The 19,137-nt window shown below is 37.7% G+C and overlaps 1 protein-coding gene across 2 annotated transcripts in view; it reads left to right on the top strand.

The window, feature by feature from the left end:
• The window catches only part of STARD9 (StAR related lipid transfer domain containing 9), a gene marked incomplete at its 5' end in the record, with an annotated part of 107,858 nt that overhangs the window by 48,758 nt on the left and 39,963 nt on the right, over positions 1–19,137 (top strand). The window contains 12 exons of one of the 2 annotated variants that reach the window (XM_082059629.1): positions 218–250; positions 336–397; positions 874–986; positions 6,464–6,533; positions 9,250–9,322; positions 10,229–10,296; positions 11,270–11,367; positions 11,589–11,789; positions 12,190–12,287; positions 14,456–14,533; positions 15,369–15,443; positions 16,123–16,302. In XM_082059629.1, the coding sequence (XP_081915755.1) occupies positions 218–250; positions 336–397; positions 874–986; positions 6,464–6,533; positions 9,250–9,322; positions 10,229–10,296; positions 11,270–11,367; positions 11,589–11,789; positions 12,190–12,287; positions 14,456–14,533; positions 15,369–15,443; positions 16,123–16,302 (1,149 nt within the window). Of the gene's footprint in view, positions 1–217; positions 251–335; positions 398–873; positions 987–6,463; positions 6,534–9,249; positions 9,323–10,228; positions 10,297–11,269; positions 11,368–11,588; positions 11,790–12,189; positions 12,288–14,455; positions 14,534–15,368; positions 15,444–16,122; positions 16,303–19,137 lie in introns of those variants that run through there. The other variant, XR_014184729.1, reaches the window with a different exon arrangement.

The raw sequence follows: 19,137 nt of genomic DNA, 5'->3' as shown, positions 1-19,137 counted from the left end.
GCAAGATGCTTCGCTTCAGCTGGAGTAGCAGAGCATTGCCATGCTGTTCTGAACTACTATCCAGAGTGGTTTGTGTTGTAATCTGCCATACGGTCATTACTTTAGTGCTGCACTATGATTCTGTCCTTTTCTTATAATTTGGCATTTATTTTAAAAAGAGGTTTGCAAGAGTGGTAGCAAGTATATAGTTTAATGTTTTTTTGTTTCTTATTTGAAGGCATCCATTGGGCTCACGCCTCGTATATGTGAGGTAATTATTCTTTATGTCCCTTGCATTTGTGTGGTTAGATTTTCTTGATGGATTTTAAATTCACATAAACTTCTGGTTTGTGCAGGGCCTCTTTTCAAGGAAGGATGATTACTCAGACCAGACAGCATCTTGCAGAGTAAAGGTCAGGTAAGTGTGTCGCTGTTTTGGGCAATGCTATGAATGCTTTCAACAACATATTCCTGTAAGTAAACAAAGCGAGTGCATTAAAAACTTACTTCCTGTTTCTTTAATTCTTACATTTGACTCATAATCCTACATTTGATTCTTACTCATTGTTCCCATTGGTCTGATGAAGTATGATGTTTGGAAATCTGGGGATTTGAACTCACTGCTATTTAAAAGCATATTTTATGAATTTTAAATAAATACTGAATGCCTTTTGCTTTTTGGAAATTTGCTACTATGAGTTCTTTCTATGTGCGCTGCATGGGAAGGGATGGTAAGAGAGAGAACAAATTCATTAACTTAACCACGAAAGATATATGTAAGATTCAGGTAGCTAAATTGTCTAAATACATGCTTTCTTTCTCTCTCTCTCTCTTTTTTTTTTTTTTTTTTTTAATTATGTGCATTTTAAAATCCTTATTTCTTTTTCTTTTCAGTTTTCTTGAAATCTATAATGAGCGTGTCCGAGATTTGTTAAAGCAATCAGACCAAAAGAAACCTTACACACTTCGAGTCCGAGAACACCCTGAAACAGGACCATATGTCCAAGGTGAGAGCAGGCTTCACAACTAGCATCAGATTTTCAAGTAAATATGTACCAGGTCAGTATGTATGTTTGCATATGTTCCTGGCATGACCCTAATTGCTTCTACTCTTCAAGAATTACTTTCCTCAAATATTTCACTTATTAAGTTGAACATGGGTGATATACTGAAATCATTCCCTTTGTTATCCCACTGGCTGGATATCCTGCACTATTCTATTTGCGTTTCCAAACATAGGTTGTGTGTGAGCCATAGGGGTTTGCTTTCTTTTGTTTTAAAAAAAATCTTAACTTGATCAAGAAATCCACCAATATGAGCTCTAAGTGGGTTGCATAGGTCAGCCTAAGGTCCCTCCATACCTGCTTCAGTCCTTGGCATTTACAAAATAATGATAATAATAAATTAGATAAACTCAGCTGTTTGATGTTGCAGGACAGGCTATGAGAAGCAATTAAAATCTGTATTACCCAGGTGAGAACCTAATAAGCTTAATTTTCCTTCATTAAACTGATAAAGCACAGGATGGGTAATGTTTGTGCATTATATGATTAAAAATGTCACATACTTCTAAATTCGTGCTTGCAAGAGCAGCCCCTTTGGTGGCTTTGTGTTTTCTAGTGAATCATAGCTTTCAAATCAGGTGATACAGAATGAGGAAAAAAAATAACACATGCTTGTATTTTTTCCATTTCAGTTGTCTTTCTTATTTTAGTTCTTCTCTCTCATTGTTTTTTGTACTTCCAGTTCATGTCCACTTTTGATTGATGCTGTCATTTCAGGGTCTTGGATAGCTTTAAATTGGAGTTTGACTGTGGTTGTTTTTAAATTGATTAGCTCACAATGGACAGTTTGCCTGCTATCTTGCCATTTATCTGACCAACAACTGACAAAAGGCATGTCCCCCAAAATCAGTGCACCAGTGCAAAATCATACAGAGCAGCTTTACAGTGGAGGTCAGAAGGGAGAGTCTTTTCCAAACTGATGCAAGTTTCAAAAATTAGTGAGTTTGTTTAGAAAGTAACTGTGTATGCTTCCTTCTTGGTGTGCCTTCTATCTAGTGGGCAGAATTCCAAAGTTGCCGCTGGTATCGCCTCTGCAACTGCTTGGCTGACCACCAAATGGGTAGTTGCACCTGGGAGGTGCAGAATACATATCACAACCAAATTTTATTGGTCCTGTCACATCAGATCAAATGCTGATTTATTCTGGCTTTTAAATAGAGTTACTTCTGTTCTCCCTGGTTCACTTTTCTCTGTCCCTTTTCCTTTGTCACAGCATCACACGTCAGATTGTTATCTGCATTTCAGAGATTAAGGCAAGACATGACAACAGATAGGGTGACTCAACCTTGTGATTGAATGGAGCCTGGAATTCCCAGCTCTCATTCCCTGGACACCTGCATTATTAGTCACAGTACATCTAAAATCCGATGGTTGTTACCAATTCCTCCTCTCAAAATCTGAAATAAGCACTTGGGAAGTGTTTCACTTGCATGGCCCTATGCACAAGGGACTATCTGGCATTCTGGTTATTTCAGCTGTGCTTTCCCAGCACATCAGCATCCTGTTTAAAGAAAGTTGGAAAACAGATGAATTAATGGTCTCATTAGTATGGCAAGCTTATCATTCTTTGAAAAGCGGATTCATAGACATTTGGCCTTTACTGAGGTCTTTCCAAGATTCTCTTTCTACCTGCTTGTTATCAGAGAACTTCATTGTTGGTGGAGTACAGATACTAATTATTTTCTTTCAGCAGCTGCCCTTTCACCACATAAGAAAAGGTCTTTAAACTGCTTCCTTCCTTGGCAATTTCCATCTCTTTTCTCAGGCCTTATATCTCCAGTGATTCCTTGGCTGCAAATAACGGAGTTGCCTTGTTTTTAAAGAAAATGAAGTTATAGCTTCTGCCAATGGGCTGGCTTGCCTTTTGTCACTATTTTGTCTTCATATGGAACCTTCCAGGCCAAATCTGTCACTTTTTTTCTAGTTCTGTTTTTTGTGGGGGTTTTGTTTTGTGGTTTGTTTGGAGTTTTTTTGTGGGATTTTTTTTTTTTTTCCTGTGATGTGGGGGATTTTTGGTGTTTTTCTTTTTTTTTTTTTTAATTATTATTATTTAATTTTACCTCTTTTGAATAAGGATTTCATACTTAGACACAACTAAAATTTTAAGTGGAACAATTTTATGTTAAAGTTCTGAAATACTCGATAAAAGTTTCCAGATTATTAGATTTTGTAAAATAAGAGGAAAGCATAATGAAAAAAAGTAAACCTAAATAATATTTGGCAGCTTTGGCCACATTTGTAAATTCAGTACCTACACTTTATTTTAGAAGATTCTCTTCCTCTGTATCTTATGACAGGCTCCAAAAATCATTGTCTTAATGAATATTAAAAAAAAAATAATTGTAATGATAAATGTGCTTTGTGTTTTTAGAAAAAAAATGGTAGCATGCACAAAAAGTGAAGTAATTTCTCTACTTAAGGCATCATGGGGTGTAATTAGATGCTGTTGTGAGAGCATGTGAACAGAAGTGATTTCAGGCTGATGAGTCAGTGGCTTAGGGCAACAATCTTTTTTTAGATATATCTACAGAAGTATATATTAATAAAGAAATATGTGTATGTAGAATTTACACAATTAAGAATTGTAATAGTATGCTTTACTTGATGCAACCCTGGTGATTAGTCCCTGAGGAGAGGGACTAATAAAGGTGTGATTACATAGCTCTTTTTGGAACTGCACTCATTAGCTCACATCAAAAATAAGCAGCAGTGTGAAAGTCCAGAGGTCTTTTGCATGCAGGTGATGAGTACAGTCAGCTTGATTTTAATAACATCAAATTCAAGAACATGAAGTGGTTCACAACACTGGTACAAAATGCCCTTCTCAGCTTCAGTAATATATTGTTGCAGTCAACAGTTGCTGATATCTCAGCCTTCTACGTGCTGGAATAGTCCTTGGCAGTTTTATGTGTAGTCTCTCAGTGCAGGATCAGAGCACAAGAATGTTGTTTCCAATAGCTAGATGGCCAAGATCAGAATTATCAGCAAGCTTACTAGAAGGGGAGCTTGTTTGGTATTCCCCTTCCAGACAATTTGCTGTAAGGGAGAAATAAAAATGGTGAACATCAGCAAAGCTCAGAAATTTTCCATTATTTCCCATAGATGCAGTGAGTCAAGGACTATCATCTGTATTTGCATCATAATTCTTGTAAGCCATTGGCAATTTTAAGGTTTGCTGACTTGATCAGGAGGTTCCCAGTGTACTGTAGGTTTGTGAATTGTGTGGTTGGTGTCAATGATATGCAGAGTACAGCGAGCACGGGATGAAGACTGGATAGAGTGGAAAATCAGAAAACTTAACCCCTTTGAGGATGCTCAGATGCTCTGCGAAATGGATTTTCCATTTACGAGTCCAGTCAGGACGCCCCAATTCTGAACACTAAGTATTTGGAATAGTTTCCAGCCCATCATTTTTCCATGTAAAGGCTGTAAGATTGTAGTCTTTAAAATGCTGAAATTGATTCAGTGCTTTGAGTTGGAATCGTTTCAAACTTCTCCCTCACAGATGGTTGCACTGTTAAGGAATCGGCCTCTCTTAAATCAGGAAATGATGCAATCTATTTTGTTACTCTGAGACAGATTTCTGGGAGAGATCCTTTCTTACTCCAAGGCAGATTTCTAGATGAGCAAGTGGTTTTGATATTTCCATTTCTTGAAAATGACTTTTTTTTTTTTTTTTTTAGTAGCCAACACAACACTTCGTCATTTATTTTCAAACAACATTTACAATATTTCATTTACCTTAAAGAAAAACTAAAAATTTTTAACTCTGTGCTAGATTCACTATTGCAGTATTTATAGAAATGTAGCTAGGTAGAATTTAATCCATGCTTCCGTTTTATAACTGGATTCTTATTCAGTTAAATAAGATCCTGAAAAAGAGTCTGGGAAAACAATATGTGATAGTTTCCATATTCTGAGCTTTGAAGATCCCAGCGCTGTTGGAAACATAATGGGCCTCTTCCTTGAATGGAAAATATGATGATTTCTGGAATTAATGTATTGTAAAGGGACACGAGAGAGCAGAAGAAATGCTTTTGTTCAAAAATCATCTTATACTTGGTGTGTGTGAGTGTGCATGCATGCACACTACAGTTAAGGCTTTTTTCAAACTGTGCATGATCCAATGTTTTTTTTTCTTTATGTATGTCAGTTGTTAAAAGACTAAAATAAATTCCCATCTTTGGCTTAGATTTTGCTTTCATTTAAAGTTAAGCAAGCTGTTATCGTGTGAGGATAGACTCTCTCAAACAATGTCATTATTTCAGTCTTGTGGAATTTTATGTTCATCTTGACGTACATTCTAGCAGTAGATAAATTATTTGATGCAAATAAATCACTTTTTTCAGTACTATGCCTCCATCCACCCTTTTGTGGCCTGCAATAAAACTACCCAAACCTGAATCAATGTGGGGAAAGGAAATAGCCCTGGATTCCGGCTCTGAGATATAACATTTCACAAAGGAGTGTTTTACTGGGTATTGTATGACAAAGACTTGCTTCACAGCTCAGGTGATTTCTTAGGAGTCACTGCAGTACAACTGATGACTAATCATCCCCATGAAATGCAAATGAGGCATATTAAACTGGGTTTCTGTAAAATACGAGCCTGTTGAGGTTAATTTTGTGTCTGCTGGCATCTGCATTTTGCAGGGGCTGGCAGAGGCGGCTCAGCGCAGCGGCACACTGCCCTCCGCCGGGAGGGACCTGTTCGTCACAACCACCGCTCCGACACAGCAGGCTCTGCAATGCAGTGTTTCTGTCATTTTGTTTTCAGTGGGCTTTTTCTCCCTTAACAATAAAACCAGATTTAAAAAAAAAACAAACCAAACCAAAACAACCCCCCAAAAAACAAAACAAAACAAAAAAGAAACAAACAAAACACCACACCAAAAAAAAACCAAGCAGCCAAACAAAAACCTGAAAGCAAAAGATGTGAAAAAGACAGATGTTTCATATAATTATTTGGGCTGAATACTGGTCAAGTAAATGGTAAATATTCAAATGGGTTGGTTCCTAATTTTGTTGCATGAACAGAGCAACTATCCAGAGACAATGGCAAAAAGCTTCTTTACAGGTTCTCTACCCAATTTGTGGAAGTGACATAGCAGTGACTCTTACGGAGTGTCAGTTATATTGTTTTAAAAATACCATTATTCTGCAGACAATTTGGAAAAAGGTCTGTAGTTTGAAAGTACAAGGCATTTTTTATACTGATGTCACTGCATCTGGAGGATGGACTGGAATTTTTTATTTTCTTTTTTAAAAAGAAAATAGTTACTCTAGTTGAGAGACTACTTGTAGAACAGACTGGCAGCCAGCAGAGCATCCTTATGTTCCTGATGTTGGGTAAAAGGTTGGGAAAACTGACTGAAACTTCCTGAGAAAAATGTACATTTAACTCTTTAAATCTTTGGCAGGATTGACTCAACATTTAGTTACAGACTACAAGCAAGTTGTAGAACTTCTAGAAGAAGGAATAGCTAAAAGGTATTTTATAAAACAACCCAGCTCCATCTTCATTTAACACTTCTTTCACCATGTGTTGTTTCCATTGATATTTATTTTACTGACAGTGTTGCCAATGCTTTGTCATGACAGGATGTCAATTTGCTGATCTTGCACATGACGTACATGTAAGATGTGATGTACCTTCATGCTATTCATAGCTGCAAGCACTTGCTTGTGACACGTTAGACTCTATAGCTTTCATCTCACTTGTTAGTTATAGAATAGAATCATAATAGTTTGGGTTGGCAGGGACCTTTAAGGGTCATCTAGTCAAACCCCCTGCAATGAGCAGGGGCATCTTCAACTAGATCAGGTTGCTCAACTTAGTGATCTAAAACTGCTGAAAATATATTATTTTTATTTATTTTCTAGAAGCATTTAGTTTATCATTGTTTAAGTTTTATAAATATTTTTTAGATTATAATCCAGATCACGCACATTTGCTGTGAGAGAACTGTGGGAATCGGCAGAAAAATGAAGCCAATTATTTGAGCATTCATTAGTCAAGACTTTTTTTAACTTTTTTGACAGGGAGCCTTGGATATCAATACAACTGCCATTACAGTGATGAAAAAGGTTTATATTTGAAAGAATCCTCCAAATACAAATCACAGTTCCAAAATTGATATTAAGGCTTATCATGAGAGACATCGAGATTTTAGAATATCGGTGACACTGGGAAGTAAATAAAAACTAAGCTGCATTTGTGCATATGCACAAAAACATAGAATATACAGCAGGATTAAGTTTTGCTGTTTCTGCATGTAGCAATCAATAGGTGCAACTCTATGGTCAGAAGACACTTTTTCAGAACAACAAAATTCCTTTCTGTCTGCTAGTGTAACCCTACAGTTGTCTCATTGCTAAGGAAATAGAAGATGTAGAGAAAACTAAATCAGAAGTTCAATATCTTGTGTTTAACTTTTTGTGATGCTGAAGTTTTGAACTTTTTTACTTGCATGAAACCAATTAACTTTTCAAAAACTTATTTGGAATATACTGTTTACCTATAGTCTTTATTTTTATGAAATATTCTGCAGAGTATTTATTGGCACATCATAAATGCAAACAAACTAATTTAAAGCATCTGCAGTCTGGAAAATTATGCCAAATGAACATCAGGAAGATCTTAGGGATAAAGAAGGTGGGGAACAGGCTGCAATTACCCCATGTGGCTGGAGGCAGGAGAGGAGCAGGTGGGTCATGATGGCTCCAGGTCTGACTACACAGGAAAGACAGGAGGGGAAGCTCCTCTACTATAATAACAAGAAGCGGAGTTTTCTGAAGGCATTTTTTCTACCAGCTGATTTTATCAGGCCATCTCCAGTCCTGCTCTGGCTGCACCTATTATAAAATAAACAAACACAACAAATTCAACATGCAATAATTGTTGGAGGTTTTTTTAACTCTCGGGGATATTTTTTTTTCTCTCAACACTCCATCTCAAATGCTGAAGAACAGAATTTTTAAAAAGCAAGAAATATAAATTTCCGAATTTCAAAAAGCAGAGCCCTGGTTTTGTGTAAAGCAAAACAACAAAGAATCTAAATAATATTATTAGAATAGTTTAAAATATTAAAATGTACACCACATGCAACAATTAAATTAAATATATGAAAAAACTGACACATACGTTCTCCCATAAAAATGCCTGTGGCTTTGGGCAGTGCCCGCTCCTGCGGCTGTGGGGGTGCCAGAGCCAGGGAGTGATGGGGAGGGAGGAGAGTCCTGGCTGGGGCTCATGCTCAGGGGGGTTCATGCAACTGCATCTCTGTTCTCTCCTGCCACTGCTCTCTGCATTGCTCTGACAGCTGAGCTCTGACAAAACGCTGGTTCCACAGTCCTTGTCTGCGCTACTCAAATTGACCGCTGTTGCCGAGGGTGAGTTTGGCAGCGCTGATGCTGAAGGCTCCACGTGGAGCTGATATTGGAAGACAAGCTACAAAAGTGACAAAGGAAAAGACCTGTTCCCTAGGCAAAACCCTGCTTTCTTTGGGTTTGTCTAAGCAAAACAACAACAAAGCAAGCAGAATATCCAAAAGTTTCTGCTACAGACAGTTGAAGATTGCCACTGCTCCTCCTCCTGTGCCTGGTACCTGCTTGCCAGAGGGCAGTGGGTCAGGGAGCCCAAGCAGATGACCAGTCTGTCCATGGGGTAAAGCCAAGCAAGTGCCACACAAGTAAATTACAGTATTCATTTGATACTCACACTCCTCTTACAGCGTAAAATTACTGCATCAGCCCTGTGACAGAATGGAGCCCCAGAAAATGGTGTATGAAGCTTTTTATACCCTTTGAAGTGCCAAGTAATAAAAATGCGGACAATACGGAGAAAATGTACTGGGCTAGTACATTCAGTGGTGTTATGGGTGAGCTGTACGGTGGTGTTGCTGGCTGTACTTCTCTGCTGTGTTCTACCCTTGTGCAACACCTTCCACCTGTGCTATAAGGCTGTTTGAAGATACTTCCTGAGAGTGCTGCTGGTGGACACAAACCCCTCTAACTGACCTGTGGTTTCCACCCTCCTGGGTCTTCTGCCAAACACTCTGTGATCAAATCTAAGAATACAGCCTACCATATTCACCAAGTTTCACATTCCTTCATCTTAATTTATCTGCTGTATTTGTTATTTTTGCTTTCCCTGAATACAGGGGAAATAAGTCTTTGTAACTGAATGGTTTGTTCTTCTTTCTAGAATCACAGCAGCTACACATATTCACAATGCCAGCAGCAGATCCCATGCTATCTTCACCATCCACTACACTCAGGTTAGCTAAAAATAACACAACTTCCTCTTCACTCTCAAAAAGCATTGTTCGATGTCTTGTGCATTGTTTACTTGTCACTGTTTTGTGCTATTTGTAATAATCTCGGTGGAAGCTGTTACTTACTTCCTTTGGATCCCACTGCAGATGTGTTACGCTTCCTGCACCCCGATGTGTTGAGTGTTTACTGAAGTATTCTTGTTCTTTTATGCAAGCGTATAGTCAGAAGTGATGCCAAAGACTCACTGTACAAAGACTTGTTTAAAGTTTTAATCAACCTTTTGAAATGCAATACTTCTAGGATGCTGTGAAAGTTTACGTGCGAATATGTTTGAAGTTATGTTTTGTCACACTTGTTCAGGATCCTTAATTGAAGTACAGCATTAGTTTAACACTTAACAAAATTTTGTATCTGTCCAACATTTCGGATGTGCTCATCTCTTTAGAATTTGGCATCCAGTACTCACCCAGAGACAATGCACCCTTTCTCCAGAGGAATTATATCCTTCCCTGGCAGGGAAGTCGTTCGGTGATCCAATAGACCTTTTCTATCTCACACTTCTAACATCCTGTAATCACAGAACATTTTGGGATATTTTTCAGTAGTTTCACAAAAGACGTTTGGAATACATTAGTGGAAAATAACCCTGCAAGATCTACAAGAAAGCCTTTCACAGTCACTAGGCAGTAAAGGTTTTTTTCAAGAGGAAATCGGCGTAAGAGGGTAGTTTGTCCGGTGAGAAAGCTGTTGAGTTAATTGTTTGAACATAGCCAGTGGGTCAAGGTCATAAAGAAAGGCAGTGAGACAGTCATATGTACAACTCAGTTTCAAACGAAAGAGCACATCTATTTTCTTTTCATTAATTAATTAATAGGAATAATCTTCCTTATTTATATTTTTCTCTTCAGGCTATATTGGAGAACAATCTCCCCTCTGAAATTGCAAGCAAGATCAACTTAGTCGACCTTGCAGGCAGGTAATAATAAACTGGCGGGCAAAAAGATAATTTTCTCTGAAGATGCTGGTAATACTGCCTTAAAACATGAAATTTAATATATTAGAACTTCATTAAACTAACAGTAAGCCTGACTTTTGTGTACAGTAATGAGGAAAACTGAGCTAATATTGTTTCTGTCATCTGTTCTTTTGTATTGAGTATTGGATTTCATTGGAGAGCGGAATTCCGTGGTCTTCAGATCCAATACTGTGCTGTTGCATACATTTAATGTAACTTCATTCAACCCTGTATTCTTATAAAGTGGCTTTTCCAGTAGCTGTTGGTGTACTTACCAAATCTGAGCTTGACAAGGGGGAAAAATGGAATATATTCTTCATAGCTGCCTAGCATGGACAAGATAAAATAGTAATAATCTTAGTTCTTATGTTGTTCATGTTCCAAAAGTTCTTAAGTCTCTGATCTTAGCTATACATTTCAGTGAGGAATATGTGGTTATGCTGGATGTAACAGAGAACAGAAATATGGAAGTCGTGCTGAGGAGTTATAGAACAGTTGGAGAACGGGGCATTTTATTTCTCAAGAACATAAATAGCCAAGCATGTGTGAGCAGAGAAAGTAGTATTGAGGGAATATATAGACTTTGTTGTTGTTGTTGGTTGGTTGGCTGGTGGGTTTGTGCGGTTTTTTTTGTTTGGTTTTGTTTTTAATTCAGAACCACTATGATTTGGTTTTCCAGTTCAGGCTTGAATTATGTTTTGATGGGTCTTTAACAATAGTTTGCACCAGTGGCCTTTGCTCATGGCTTTTTGGGCTTTCTAAACCAGAGAGCAATATAAAGTATTCAAAGCATATGATTTTTTAATTCCAAAGCTTGCAATTTCTGTTTTCTGGTATGTCAGGAAAATACATAATGTTTTCATATTGCTTGTATGTTAATAATTAAGTATTTTTGTTTGGTTTGCATTCTCTTTTCCATGCTTGTGGGCTATAGTGAAAGAGCTGATCCCAGTTACTGTAAGGATCGTATTACAGAAGGTGCCAATATTAACAAGTCATTAGTCACACTTGGAATTGTTATCTCCACTTTAGGTAAGCACAATATTTATTTCTTTATATTGAAAGGAAGTGATAAAAGCACAGGACTCTCTCACCTTGTGCTGTGTCTTAATGTTTGTCTATATTTACAACAAAAAGCTGAACAGAACAGCTGTATGACATCTTCATAAACTATAATGACATCTAAGAAAATTAAATAGCCGTGACAGAAAAAAATAACCGCTTTCCTGACCTCTGTGGTGTTTCTCCTTCAGCACAAAATTCACAGATGTTCAGCAGCTGCCAGAGCATAAACACCATAACAAGCGAAGGGGAGAGCAGTCATGTGGACAGTCCTGCCACAGGCAGTGTCAGTGGGACCAGGCGACCAGCTTACATCCCGTACCGTGACTCCATCCTCACCTGGCTTCTCAAGGACAGTCTGGGGGGCAACTCCAAGACCATTATGATTGCCAGTGAGTTTGGTTTCTGTTCATTGTTAACATTTTGTGCTACATTATCCCCTGAAAAGACATCTCTACTGCAGTGAGAAATGTATCACTTAAGATCTGTCCTTGTAAAGATTTACTTAACTACTTTGTAGGACGCTCAAGGAAATAAAAAGACATGCTGATTGTGCATGAAGCTTAAGACTCTTTCCACCATCACAGCTTTCATTTAAAGTGATTTATTCAGTTATAAATACAATCTTGAGAAGATATTCTCTGTGAGCTTGATGAAATACCCATAAGGATATTTTTGGGTTTTGTTTTTTAAAGAAGCAAGACTAAAAAAATCCACCTTTTTGAAAAGTGATGGCTTCAACTCATTAATTTTTAAAATAGTGTTTCTTTTCTCTTTGTTTTCTGTCTGTAGCTATCTCTCCTGCCAGCTCCAGCTACAACGAGACCATGAGTACCTTGAGATATGCTTCAAATGCCAAAAATATTATTAACAAGCCCAGAGTGAATGAGGTGAGGCCTTGGGTTCTGCTTTTCATTCTTGTTCTGTTTTGTTGTATGTGTTAAGGTTTATTTAGTATATTTGCTCTCTGAATAAAATTCATACCTCTTTTTCCGATGTTATTGAGAGCTAAATAGGAGCCTGGATATTGCAGAATAATTTCCTTGATCCACTGCATCTTAAACCATTTAGAACTTCACATCTATTTTACATTAATCTCTGTCCACTGAGTTTCAGTCCTTCTCTTTGAATTGTTATGATACATATGTATGTCTTTATCCTAAATATTGGGAGAGTTACATATCTGTTAGGATTATTTGTTACTGTTTAACTTGTTACCTATAAAAGCATAACCCTTGCAACCCTTCTTCTTGACATGTTGAATGAACTCTATTCAGGTTGCAAAGTCAAGAACTGAAAAGTTAATATGTCAGGCCTAAGGTAGCCTGTGTAGTCTCAGTTTGTCTGCTTTTCAGTACACAAAATGATGCAGCCTTTAAATACATGGGAACAATTTTTGCCACAGAACCACAGCTTCATTCGTTGCACAAAATAGGCCTCTTCCAGGTATGAACTCTGACTGTGTGGCAGATTCATCTGTTCGATTATGCAGGGGCACTTCACAGGCTGCACAAACTAAAAGGTGGCATGGTATTAGAGGAGAGTCTGATGCTGCCTTGGAGAACTGGATTCTGTCACTGCCTCTCCTACCGCATTCCGGATTCTTAAAGCAATCTTTCTGTGTGCAGTTTCCTCATTTTCCACCCTTACCTCCAGTCCACATTTATCAAACGGGCAAAACATAAACTCTGCCAGTCAAAGACATGCTGTTAGAGCAGACTGATTAGCAGTTGTGGAGGTCTTAGACACTATAGTGATGAAAATCAACATAAAAAAATCCATGGGGAAATGCATAATTCTGTCTATATTCACAGCAAAATTCAAATAGCACATAATAATCAAGATTCAATATCACATATGCTAGAAATATAAAACTCTTGAATTGCTCCTCTTCAACTGAGCATTCTTTACCTGGCATTCTGCATGAGTCTGCTGTCCTACAGTGGTCATGTAATTTAAGGACTGAATCACAGCGTATCCATTTAAGGGACTGAATTAAGGTTTCAAAAAAAGTCTTGATTCCAGCATTTCCTGATCTTCGAGCAGTTGACTTTACAACTTTACTAGTGTTCTTTCGTGATTTGGTCTGGGTGTATCAAGATTTTATCTGTAGATAAAAGGATAGAATCTTAGAGATGTGCTTCATATATTTGCTTTCCTAATGATACTCTGTTAAATATTGGGTAGAAGGAAACCTATCTAATCCAAGGTTTCCCAAGTGTAATATGCATCCATATTACCAGTGCCTATAAGTAGATTTTAGACATTACTAATGGCAGCAATAGTGTGTTTGGTTTTGGCAGCAGCAGTTCTCAGGCCTGTGACAGGCCACAGGCAAGTAAACACAGTCCTCCTGGGTTAGCCTCTGGTTTCATACAGACTCTCAGCCCCCAGCTTGTGTGCCGTTTATTTTCTTTCACAGCCCATGCTAAACCCTTAACTCCATCTCTTCAGCTAGCTACTCTCCTCACTGCAAATTGACTTGGGCTAGTGTCACTGGCAGCCCAGAGAAATTTGACTCTTGACTCAAGAGTTTCCCTGAACTGTCTGCAAAAATCTGATTTCTAGAAACTGCCTGTCCAGAGATGCTCACTCTGAAATGGAGATAAATGCCTCCACACAAGTAGGCAGGAAATGTTTTGTGTATCAGCTGCAAGGGCTTTTAATCCCATGGTTGGTGACATTCTGACTTAGTCTCCTCTAGCCTGATTTTTCTCCTCTGCGTGACAGAAATAGCAGCATTTTTCTGATGTGATGGGACTATTTTGAAGGTAAATCCATGAAAGTATCCAGCTATAGTCATGATAGAAACTAAATACTTTTCTGTTCAGAAAAGAAATGGAACAAAGTTTATGGGAAAAGAGAACCCATCAAAGATGGGAACCACCTGCCCCTAGGCAGTACATCCCAGGGGCCTGGCAGAGTGGGGCACTGAGTGCTGCTGTGAGTGTGCCTGTTTTCCTCTCCTCCTGGCTCTTGGAACAGTTCTGCATTGATTTGTGCAGCTAGAATTTTTTTAAAGAATGATTTTTCCAACAGCTGTGTCTCAATGTTTCAGGATGCAAATGTAAAACTGATCAGAGAACTGCGAGAAGAAATCGATAGGTTGAAAACTATGCTGATGAGCTTTGAACTGGTATGTAGGAACACTTCTCAGCTGCAGCTCTAACGGTGCTTTAGGTAGCTACAATAGTTTACTTGTGTCTTATCTGTTTATCTTTCCGTGTTTATTGTAACTGGGGGTAAGTTAAACTGTTCTCTGAGTGATTTCACAATCAACTAACTGCATTTGTGTCATTTCTCCTTTTTCTGGCGTTATATTGATAATTCTGAAGTAAAAGTGGTTGCGTAATGATTAGAAAGGATTTCCTGGCATCTCTTTCATGGAGTCAGATGCTTTTCTTGTCCAGAAAAAACATGAAATAGAAATATTTTCTTTGTAACAATAGGGAAGCACCAAGACAGTACAAAATATTAATCATTGATGTAATTTCCCTGCCAGACTTGCTACAACCCTCTTTTCCAAAAAAGTCAACTAGTAAACCTCAACCGTATTTTGGAGGTTTCACCCTGCCTTTGTACTCTGTCCCCCAAAAGAAGTTGTGAACATCCATGAGCCCTCACAATACAGCTGACACTCTTTGTATTTTTCTCCTTTGGAATAATAATAGCATATTGGTTTTCCATGCCATGGAGAGCATGTTTTTCTGGGGGAGACTGGAACTACAGTCCAGGATTTATTTACACAGAAGTATCTCTCTGTTAATGCTCCTTCAGCCATTCTTCACAAAAACTTGCATGCAATAGCTAGAGAGGTGTACTCTAGGTGCTAGAAGGCAGCATCAAATGTCTGTTTTGTCTTTCCTTCTTCTGAGTTCATCTCCGTGAAATTCTGGTGAGTGAAAGAATGTGCCTGTTAATTGTGACTAAGGAAACTAACATGTAGATCTTGGTGGCTGTTGTTTGTACAGAGGAATTCCAGTCCTTCTTGGAGTGATGACAGGGACAGCAATCTGACTGAACTGGTGCTTCAGAATGAAATGAAGGTGTGTACAATCTGTGACTCTGTCCTGTTTCACTGGACCAGGGAGATAGCATTGCCATGGTTCTGAAACCACAATGAAAATGGTTTTGTCCTATTCCTTTCCTCCTTGCTCCCAATATGCTGGAAACTGCCATCCTTAGTGGTGCTGGGTGCTCCCTACCAGTTTGTGATGAGTCTCGTGTCCTTAACAGGATATGTCCATTGTGTGTTACTAAGTCTGCACAAGCTATTCCTTGTTTGAAGGATGTCTCAATGTATCACAGTAATTAATTACACAGAGGCTCTCTCTTCTAAGATTAAATTCCTTCGATTTATTAAAAGAAAATAATTGTGCAGTCACAGAATTACAAAGATTTGATCACTGGTGACCTGGAAAGGTTTTGGAGATCTTAATTTTAAGTTTTGCTTAAAGACAGGCAAAATAACTAGTTAGCATGATCATATGTCATTTGGGGAATGAGTCTTCATTGAATTAAACCTGCTTCACTAGGTGGTAGTACAGATTTTTTTTGTTGCCACAGAAATGTACTGTGATTAGAAATATACCTGCACTGCAACTGGTGAAAGAATTCTGCATCCAATAATTGGAAAAAAAAATGCTGTTCTTTCTCAAGAAATTTATGTATGGGAAAGATTAACCTGCTTAGTAAGTGAAACCATTTTCTCTCCTGTTCTTTAAGATTGAGCAGTTGACCAAGGACTGGACAAGTAAGTGGACAGACAGGAAAGCCATCATGGAAGAATACAGTGTGGACATCAACAAAGAAAAAGCTGGAGTAACAATAGATTCTAGTTTTCCTCATCTGATGGCCATGGATGATGATATTCTCAGCACAGGAGTGGTGCTGTATCATCTCAGGGTGAGATATTGTCACTTGTCTTATTTTTCCCTTGAATTTGAAAACACTTGTTTTCTTTGGAAATGGAGAGTGGTTAAGGTGGCATTACAATGACAGCTATCGAAAAGGAAAGGCCACAAGACACAGGTAACAGGGCAAAAAAGCAGAAAAGGATACATGAAAATGAGGAGAAGAATTCAAATGTGGGATAATAATTTGACCTCTTATGAATGCATGTGCAAACTGTTTGATAATGTACCATAAGCAAAGGCATTAGTAGCTTGTCCATAAAGCATGAGGACAGATGTGTGTGCATGTGTATATAAATGTAAAGGGTGGTGCTTAAAGTATGTCAGACATTCTGGTCTGGACTTTGCTAGGTACTTGTATACTTGATACTGGAATACTTGTGTATGTGTAGATCAAAGATAAAAGTCAGCTTTAACAAGCACAAGCTCACTTTCTCAAGGACTTCTGTATATTGCTCTTTTAACCCTACCAGGCCTGCCAAGTAGAGGCAGGTGTGTAGCTTGAATGCTCATTACTTGTGATCTCACTTGAGTGGCTGCTTTCCAGGGTCAAGTGGAAATCCTGGCCTCATAGATATTGTTTTGCTGTGTAGCTGCTCATTTAGGGGAAGATTTTCACCAAGAAACTTTCATAACTTTGTATGTGTATTACTCCACATTGCAGTTTATGATGTGCATAGCTAGGTCAAATAGTTTTATGGGATTATTTTTTCTAATAAGTCAGTGCTAAGCTGGACTTTAAATTTTTAATGTTGTTTAAATGAATGGAAATTACTGAAATATTGATGCTGTTTAATGTGAGGTGCACTCATTAGCAAAAAATATAGCTGAAAAATCATAAACCTGTCTACTAATAAAATATCTTAAGCCAAACCTAGGTTTTATGCTAATTGGTGTGGTTTAGAGACACAGGATTTTATTTCCCTCTTGAAAAGTTGCAATGAATACTTGAAACAGAAATCATGTTGTTCTTTATGATGTTTAAAGAGAAACTTTACTAATTTTTCTCATGCCAGCACAGAGAAATTGTACCAGATAATAATTAGAGACCAAATAATAATGTTCAGTACTGATCAACATGCAACTTGAACTACTTAAACCTACATTAACATTAAATATTTATTAAAAGTAATTGCTACTACTTCAGTGTTTTTCCATTATGGGCCATTTTGGAAACAGCAAATATTTTCACACACTATATTTTAACAACAGCTAAAGTAATTTAACGTTAGTCATTTTAATGGAGAAACCTATTTTGAAGGGTCACCTTCTAAAGTCATTAGTGTCTGTCTGTCACACTAACATCTTTGTCCCCTCTTTCTTTGCTCCTAGATGCTGCCTTTTCTTTTCTTTGTGCTTTGCATCTCTTAGACTCTGGTGTCTATTACCTTCATCTGAACAGCAAGAAGGTAAAACATTAGCAGTTTTACATACTAGGTCTTCAACATATAACAGCACTTTACATTGTACCTCTAGAGGTCTTGGCAGCAGTTTTCAGATTGTCTAGAATGAACATCATGTTACTCTTTTAGTCTCTTCATATTCCGTAGTGTTAATTGCACTAATCAATGCTGTGCCTATGCTTAAAGAACCTTTCTTTCTTAGGTTCTGTTGTCTTTTTTTTCTGGCTTTCATTAACAAAATATATATGTTTTCCCTATAATTTAACTGACCTTTTTGCATAGTTTAAGAATACGGTATTTGTTTATATTGTTTTAGAAAAATATGTACTTCACAAGCTTTTATGAAAGTTGGAGCACTTGCAAAACTGAAAGTTTAAAGCAGTCTCACTCTTTATGGTTCTATAATGTGAATTCTGCCCTGAGTCAGGAAATACTGCCAGAACAGGGTAACAATGTAAACGCACTTCAACAGATATGAAGATGTATCTTGATATTTTAAGGTGAAGTTGTGCTGTCACTTCTTCTGAATCATCTGTCTTTCACTTTTTCCGGTAGAATATTCCATATTAAATTAGAAAAGGATAAAAATAGTTAAATTATTAGCTCAGTAATAGCATTTGAAGAAATGAAATCAACATAGGCCTGAATTAAGGCTATCTTTGTTTTGTTTTCTTCAAGTTGAGTTTGTTTGTTTGTATCTGTACCCTTGCTCTCAGCTGCAATTTTTAATTGTACTTAAACTCACCCAGAATCACTCCACTAACTGGAATGCTATTGTGAATTTCATGAGCCAATACTGCTGTAATATACTTTTCTGAATTAAACTGTGTTACCAAAGAGTCATTTCAGCACATTGAAAAAAAAGGTTTCTTTTGGAATGGCAATAACGATTTCTTTGTTTCGTCAATAAGATAATTGATAAAAAGGTCTTTAAGAAGTTGGTTTACTTCTCTTTGTATAAAATACACATTGTTAACACACTTGATTGTGTGAGGCAAGTCAAAGGCCATATGGATCATAGGTTTTCTACAAGTTGTGGTCAAGCCAGGTGGATACTTTGTGGTTGAGTCCACTGAACATTAAGCTGAAATGTAACTTGCTAATGACTCCAAAGCAGGGGCACTGGGCACAATTCAGCTTTCAACCTTTCCAGCGAGGGAATCTCAGCAACACTTGCAGCAGAGGGCTCTCTTAGTTGGTTCAGACAGCTGAGCTTTGGGAGGAACTGAATGGTAATCATTCCCTTTCCCCAAGGCACAAAACCGTTGTGGTTTACCCGTAATTACCCATAACTGCATCACTTTACAGTAATGCACAGCTTCCCCTTTCCCCGTCCTCAGGCTTCCAATTACTACTTCTTGCTTCATATTTAAATCTAGATTATAATATGCTTGGAGCAGAAGCCAAATTCTATTTATTCTTAT

The sequence above is a fragment of the Streptopelia decaocto genome, assembly GCF_964273445.1.
Source record: "Streptopelia decaocto genome assembly, chromosome: 7".
NCBI classification, from domain to species: domain Eukaryota; kingdom Metazoa; phylum Chordata; class Aves; order Columbiformes; family Columbidae; genus Streptopelia; species Streptopelia decaocto.
Note: the sequence above shows the minus strand (reverse complement) of the source record. Positions and strands in the feature narration are given on the sequence as shown.